Source organism: Carya illinoinensis, chromosome 2 (genome assembly GCF_018687715.1).
Source record: "Carya illinoinensis cultivar Pawnee chromosome 2, C.illinoinensisPawnee_v1, whole genome shotgun sequence".
Classification (NCBI taxonomy): Eukaryota; Viridiplantae; Streptophyta; class Magnoliopsida; order Fagales; family Juglandaceae; genus Carya; species Carya illinoinensis.
In genome coordinates this window covers 36,237,480-36,245,595 of record NC_056753.1, presented here as the reverse complement: position 1 = coordinate 36,245,595, position 8,116 = coordinate 36,237,480, and the positions used below count along the sequence as shown (strand labels likewise).

Here is an 8,116-nt window from a genome sequence, read left to right as displayed (position 1 = left end):
AATTAATTTTATTAACTTTAGAATAGGTAGTTTGTATTCATTTTATTAATTTTATTAACTCATGATGCAATTAATCTTATTAACTTATGAATGATACTTGCTGAAGTGAAGATTTTAAGTGGAAATGCCTAAGGCATCTTGGAATGTCGTCCTTTCTGCCTTTACTAAAAGCAATGCGTGTAAAATGAGGAAAACATTCGTTGTGAAGTATTTGTTGTATCTCTACTGCTACTCCAAAAATGTGTTTCCTTAACACTATATGTTATGTTCTTATTAATATTTTTGGGCTTATTTTTGTAATATTTTAATTCTTATCTATTTGCTTGGAGAAAATCATATGCTAATTGAGTTATTAGATATTGAGTGTAGGTTCTGAACAATTTTGTTTCCTTCCTGGAACCAGGTCTTGACTGCTCCAGTTTTTCTACAGATTTTGAAAATTTTAATTTGGACAGTAGAAGCTGGGCTGGAAATTATCCTCACTATCATGTTGCAGTGCATAGGGATGGCATATTGGAGCAATGAGTGTCAACAATGAAATAATGAATAGAATCGATGAGTAGAAATAAGTTTGTTTGTATCGTATTTGGTACCTTTGGATCGGGTTTATGATTCTAAGTTTTTTAGTTTTTAATCTCACGCTGATTTTAATTTCTTATAATTTATGTTTAGTGCTTTTGGATATTGGATGCTAAATGAAATGATGACTTGATCCTGGACACTCAGTGTATACTTTAGGCATCATTGTATTTTTGTTTCTTTTGTGAATGGTATATGAAATGACACTGCAGGTCATATTGGGCTGCTATGTGTCTCAGGATTGTGCATGATGTACTCTCAGGTGAAGCATCGATGACAAAAATATGCAAGAATGGCCAGAATTCTTAAGATATTAAATGTGTAACTTAAAAATGGTCCACCTCAAGTGTATGTACATTTACTAGAGACCTCAATACCTTCTTTCAACAACTGGATTAAATTACCACTTCTGCATACACATTAAATAGTTCACAATAAATCACTAATATGTGAACTTCTACGTACATAGTTAATTCTATTACAACATCAAATGACTAACATTTTTCTTTGAACCAACAAGTGGATATAAGTAATACCAAAAAAATTAACCATACCCAACCTGCAAAATCGACAAGTCACATATTAATAGATCGAAAACAATACAAAATATGCTAATCTTTCAAACCCAAAACATTTAAAATAGCCAAATAGAAATTCTTCAAGAATGTCCCATATGTGCATATATGTTGGCAATTTTTCCCTCCTTACATGTTACAAACAAACAATGCAAAGAACCCAATACGAGCAAGATATGGGAAATTTGTTATTGCAATGTGAACGAAGCTCGGGGCATTTCATAATTAATCAATGGTAACTTCTAATTGGGAGTGTCAATATAATCAGTCATTATACTTTTAGAACACCTGTACTCTATTGTTTTCATCAATTTTCAACTCCATGAATGACTCTTTGAGGCCACATAAATTAAAACAAAGACATCAAAGTCCTCCAAATGGTGCAAGAATACAGTCACATGGTCATCACTTGGGGATACATGTGTTAGCCCATAATGCATTCTTGACTCTGCACTCATCATCTACATTCATGATGGACACGAAGCCATCATTCATTCCTATAACAAAGTGTAAAAAATGCATTAACTTAATGTTGCAATGTAAAACATTAATAACATTTTCAAACTAACAATGTGTATCTAATTCGGCGAAATCGATATCGAAGGCATGAGTGGCCTTCCATCTTCCCCTTCGCCTATCATCAATTAGAAGAAACAAAAGCATGTGAAATGAAACTGAACATCATCAATTAAGTACAGATATGATCTCTACATGCAAGCATGTTTTTATATTTATTTTAAACTAAAATCAAGCCAATGGAAGCAAAAGCACTCCAATTTATTGCATTCCTTGGGATGTGGCTTTTAACTCAACTACCATAAAAGATACACAATATCCTAACAAAACATCAGTTTGACTCCACAAGATTTGAACTAGTTCAATTTCCATAATTAAAATTGGCTGGTGGGATTTTTTTTTTTTATAAGGAAGTTGCATTGTTCAACAAGCCGACATTAGGCAAATCAAGATTTTGCACAATCTGAAATGCAAGCATGTGTGGGTGAGTAACAATAGCAATTGCAATGCAAATATAATTTTGGATAAAGTGTCCAATGTCACTAGTGACCTTTTCAAGAGTCAGCCAAAATCAGACTGTTGTTGTAGGAATGACTCATTTAGCAACAGGATTGGGATTAGAGATGAAGTTCTTTGACCAAATATTTACACATTCATTTTTATTAAGAAATGGTGAGTAGATCTTCTTACATAGAGAATGGTGATATTAAAATACAAGAAAACAACAATAGTAACCTTGAAGGTAATAATGATAGCAATATTTACACTTGCTCAGTTAATTAGTAACTAGACATAGCGATATTTACGCAAGCATAGACAAATATTTCCTAAGACAGCTTTGTAAATCTGCTTCTTAGGAATGTCTTTTTGATTGTGTGAACCGGTGATTAGTCCACGGTAGAAGAAAAGGAAAATAACATAAGGAGGTAAAAGAATAAAGCTATCAACTTATTCAGAACACATCTAAATCAACCCAATCAAAACCCCCACAAAACTAAAACAGAACACAAAAAGCCCATAAATAGATAATGAACAAAAATCACAGATCAACCAAAAACCCCATAGAAATTGGAAATATTCCACTTTGATCATGTATAGCACTTGGAGCTTAAATAGCAAAGCAAAAGAGAACAGCTAGGAAATTAAAAAAAGGATTTAAATGAAGGTTGATTCACTTTAGAGTCACTTTTGCGCCCAATTCCCTTCCTTGAACCCTCTCAATAGTTCCTTTGTGAGCATCTTTTCAACAAGCTCACTCCTTTTTAGACGTATATGCTTACATACGTAGTGCTGGACAAGCGAAAAAAGGAACACCCACCCACCTTTAAAACGAATGCAAGAATTGCTCACTTTTAACGCCAGTCGGAGACACTCACAAATCAACCAAAAACCATACAAAACACAGATCAAAAAACAAACACAAACTCAAATATCCATTAAATACAAAAACAATATGCTAGAAAAGGAGAGACAAAATGAAAAGAGAAAAATAAAAATCATTTCTTTAATTTCTTACCCTTGTCGGCAAAGCACCAAGCAAAGAACAATGCTGGGCGGAAGAGACGATGAGCTGGGCAGTGGGTATCGACGGTCCCAGAAAAATGTTTCCTTGATATATTGAATTATCGACGGTCGAGGGGGGACTTACGGTCCTTGTCGAGGCAGAGTTTGGTGATTACCACCTTGGATGGATTAATGCCGATGTTGACAGTGGACCCGTTCACCTTCTCGCGAGTGATACGCTCAATGTGTATGACCCACGTCCGACGATAGATCTGGACCACCTTGCCACCGCGAACCTTGTACGGAATAGTGAACCCAGAGGAATTTTCTTACACGGTGCCGGAATGATGGAGCCACACAGTTTCGGAGTGATGAAGCCACATGGTGCCGGCAGATGGTCAGGTCGGCGAAAGGAGATGAGCGGAGGGAGTTGGGGAGAGAATGCGGGGGAAGGGAATGAAAAAGTGAAACAGCACGCGGGGTGGGGGGTGAGAATTTGAAATCAACCAAGAAGGACAAAAATGCACGTTTTCAAATTAAAAAAAAAAAAAAAAAACAGCCACGTCGACTGGAGTGCGGAGGTTGAGCTACAGGAGGAGGTTGTATAGAAGAACTCAACTAAAAATAAAGTAGGATACAGCTAGCTAGCTAGCATTGGATTATATATTAGAAAGATGGAGATTTATTTAGCACACTACATACAATGCACTTCAAAACTGTATGGCAGTCATGAAGGCTTAAATTCACACTTTATTTTACCGTGCTACACACATTACCACCCGACCTTCATCATATTCTTCCGTGCATATTCCTCCACATGCAGCTGATTTCACTTAAACTTAATACATAATACATGATATTGTGTCATATGTGGATTAATATCATCATGGAACAAACACAATAATGGGGCTCCTCACTTGGAACTTACCGTCAGACCATATTAGAGAAGCTGAGGCTATGCGTTTTTCTATTCTTCCTTTGATCGTGAGCTCAAAAGATAGCTTTTGTCCAAACATTTTGAATAACAACACGCTTGGCTTGACTTTGATTTTAAGTCCACGCGGAGCGGTCACAACAGCTTTATATGATGATGTGGGCGATCCAACATTGGTGACCGTTCGATAGAAAACATGATGGATAAATTTGGAGGGAGACGTGGGCAGAGCAAAAGTAGGATAGTTTAAATCGAAAATTGTTCCATTAGAGACTTTAGAACAGCGATCATTAATGTCTCCAGTAATTATCTGCAATAACTTGGTGGTATATCCTTCGCGACATAAAAATTTGATGTAGTCGAGTGGATTAATATCATATATCAAACCAGGATATGGAGCCTTGATAGGATTTATATTGCCTGCACCATATGCAAATTCAGCATCGGGCTCCTTCTCAGTGCTCATGGGTGTAGCTACATGCAGCAAGCAATACACAAAATGGGGAGTGAGTTTGTCATGCATGGTTATGTACTTATATTATATGCATTGAATCATCATCGAGATTTTGGGAACAACATTATTAATTAGAACATGATTGGTATTGATATTACCAGTAGTGATAAGAGCAGACATGATAGCTGCAGGTGACCAAGTAGGGTGGAAGGATTTGATGTAGGCAGCTGCCCCTGTTGCATGTGGGCAAGCCATTGATGTCCCTGTTTGCATGTTGTACGAATACTGTACTCTTTTATCGCCTTCATATTCGGAAATTGGGGCGATTGGAGGCCATGCTGCTAGAATGTGAACTCCAGGAGCAGCTAAATCCGGCTACGTACACCAGAGTTTTTTATTTTAGAAAAAAAAAAAGATTTGAAAATCATTTAATGAGTAACTTATAATGAACGAGGCCAATGTCAAATATTATCGAGATGTGTAAGCTCCAAATAGTCCATTTGAAATAAAATATAAGATTACCATGAAAATGTGAGCTAGCTAATTTCTAGTGTGGAATATCTTAGGTATGCTCTAATTTTTTAGAAAGGACTTTTCAAGTTTTTTCTTTAGGTGATTATCAATTTAAATTACCTTGAGAATGGTGGGTGAAATTAGGTTTGGACCCCTTGATGAGCTGTAGCATATGTATGGGGATGATGTATCTTTACGCTCATTGCTCTTGAGGATAGTCGCAGTTGGGTTCCTGTAAATTGTGTATATATGTTCGATCGCTTGAATCAATTGATAATGTTTTACGTACGAAAGTACTTATTCATAATTTTGTAATTAAGCAGACATACCTTGTGGATCTTACGTATGCGCGAATGTTTTTGGCATCCTTGGAGTCGAGCAAAGATGCAGGCAAGGGAAAGTCGTCAGCAAAACTGTGTCGGGGTCGGCCTCCCATCACACTACCAACTGCGCCAGCTATAAATGACCCTAGACTAGGGACGTCACACAGTACAATTTTACCCTTCACCAAGTTACGAGCAAGCGAATATGGCATGCAATTCCTGCATTTTTGCAAGGAAAAATATGATAGTCTGTTCATGTATTTTTTTATTTAATAATTAAAAAATTAGCTATTAATATCTTAGTATTTTTTTTTTAAATACTTAAACTATTAAAAAATATATCTAAAAGAAAAATATATATAATTTGCAGTAGGATATTTTTTTAAATAAACGCGCGGGACTGGGGGAGCGTCCTTCTAGCCATTAGTACTGCTAGTAATTTGATAGATTTTTCATTCTTGCAAGGACACGCAAATGGTCTCTGTATGTACATCAAAAAAATAAATAAATAATAATTATAGATACCCGGAGGAGGACCCGTTGAAGCCTGCTGTGGTGTTTGGTGCATCTCCACCATAAATTATTGGATACATTTGATTCTTTAGGTCAAATATATTAATTGAGAATCCCTACATCATGATAAGAGAAAATTCTCAAAATTATTTTGTAGTTTTAATTTCTTGCATCTACATTATACAGCAGATCAAGAGGATATTCAAGGGGCCTGACTATCTCGAGTTTTCATTAATAATTATATTACCTGATAGATCTTGTTGTTACCCAATTTGACCTCAGTGAGGAACATTCGATCTATAGTGCTTGAAGCCACAGAGAGAGACCAGGGGGAAACGCTGGTTACTGTTCCTGAATTTGGACCCTCGTTACCGGCAGAAGTTGATGTCAATATTCCATTTCTCATAGCATGAAAGGAACCGATGGAAATTGGGTCGTCAAAATAGAACCGAGGAGTGTTTCCACCGAGAGAAGCGGAGATAATGTCGACGCCATCAGCGATGGCATCATCGAATGCTGCAAGTATGTCATGACCAGAACACGATTCCGTACCCCAACATACTTTGTACACAGCAATGCGTGCCGATGGAACCCCTCCTCGTGCTGTTCCCAACCCATAACCCCGCAGGCTTGCCTCGCTAACTAGGTTTCCAGCAGCTGTTGATGCTGTATGTGTCCCATGCCCTGATACATCTCTCGGGGATCTAATTTCTTCTTTCCCAATTAATCCTTCGCGCTTGTAGTATTGTGCTCCAATGATTTTACTGCATGTACAAGTAGTGTGACAAGTCACGACAGCATTAATATATATGTGTTATTGACGCTTAATTATAACCTTTTCTTTCCGAGTTTAGATAAGAGATCTAGATCATGTTAATCTTAATCCCAAGCAAAAAAATGCGATTGTAAAGCCAGATCATGATATATATAGTAGTACTTATTGCAAGTGAAGTTGGCTGAGGTTTGACAGGCCCCCTTCCATTTGCTAGGTGGTGGACCAAATCCTTTATCATTAAAGCTATCAGACTCGGGCCAAATTCCAGAGTCTAACACCCCTACAATGATGTTGCTTTCAACAGTTCTTCTTCTTTTAACTTGCTGCGGAAAGCCAAGGAAGTCCCATGACCTCGTCGTATGCAGCTTTTTATTTTCGCTGGGAAACACGGACACTACACCATCCATTCCTGCATATATATTCAATATTGTACGTATAAGAACATCGTGATATGGAGAACATGCATGGATCGATTTTATTTAATTATTTATTTTGGGGGATGGAGAGAGGAAAGATTAATAATATATTAATGGTACACCGACCAGCCACTTGTTGAGCTTCTTGCTCGGTTAGCTTCGCCGCAAATCCACTGAAACTCCTCTTGTAGCTGTAGAGCAGAGATTCCGGTCCAGCAGAACTGCCAGGCCATGCATTATTATAAGCTTAGTTCAGATTAAACTAGGTGATCTGGGCACATTTCAATCACAATCTATATGTAATTCACGCCGCTTTAATTTAGAACCTGCCAATGACTTCTTGCAGCATGCTTGTGTGAAGAGATGAGGTGGTGTCCTCGTCCCCCTGCCTCTCGCCCATATACACAATATATACCTTCATGCACAATTTCACAGGAAGAAAATGAACTCACTTAAATTTTCCCATACGAGAATTGAAAATAAAAGGCAGTTTATAATTAAGTTGGTAATTAGAAGGTCGGCTATATATTAATATGTATGTGTGTGACGAACAAGCAGACATGCATATACGATCTAGTACCTTTCGGTCAGTCTGAGAAGCTGAGTGACGAACATGCAGTGTGAAAGCGAGGCTGAAGAGGAGAAGCCAAGAAAGAGTACTAGTAGTTGTTTTACAAGCCATTGAGGGGGATTTGCTATGAATTAACTTGGGGCATATTTAATAGGGAATGTATCCTTAGAATTGTCCTATTTATACACAATGGATGAGAATTGTAAGGTAATGGATGCGGATGGTGGGCAACTAGACATGGTCCATTGGGAAGATGAATTATGAATATGCCACCATCATCTTGTGGTGTGTTTGGTTTGCTCTATCAGCTGCCAAGATTGAGCTTCACGTGATAGTTCAGCTCTGTAAGGCATATGGTCCCACTTTAGTTTCAATTATATAAGTTGCATGTATAGAACCTGCAAACCATCGTCCTCTCTGTCTGCACTTCTGACAATAAATCCC

General features: G+C 37.4%; 1 protein-coding gene across 1 annotated transcript; it reads right to left on the bottom strand.

Moving 5' to 3' along the window:
• Positions 1-3,837: 3,837 nt before the first annotated feature.
• LOC122301447 (cucumisin-like) lies at positions 3,838-7,843 on the bottom strand. The gene is made up of 10 exons (XM_043112817.1): positions 7,682-7,843; positions 7,428-7,516; positions 7,228-7,322; positions 6,848-7,094; positions 6,158-6,674; positions 5,923-6,026; positions 5,404-5,616; positions 5,195-5,306; positions 4,720-4,936; positions 3,838-4,581 (listed from the first exon to the last, which is right to left on the bottom strand). Exons 1-10 carry the CDS (start codon positions 7,781-7,783, stop codon positions 4,058-4,060), a joined length of 2,220 nt encoding a protein of 739 aa, XP_042968751.1. The 5' UTR covers positions 7,784-7,843; the 3' UTR covers positions 3,838-4,057.
• Positions 7,844-8,116: the final 273 nt, after the last annotated feature.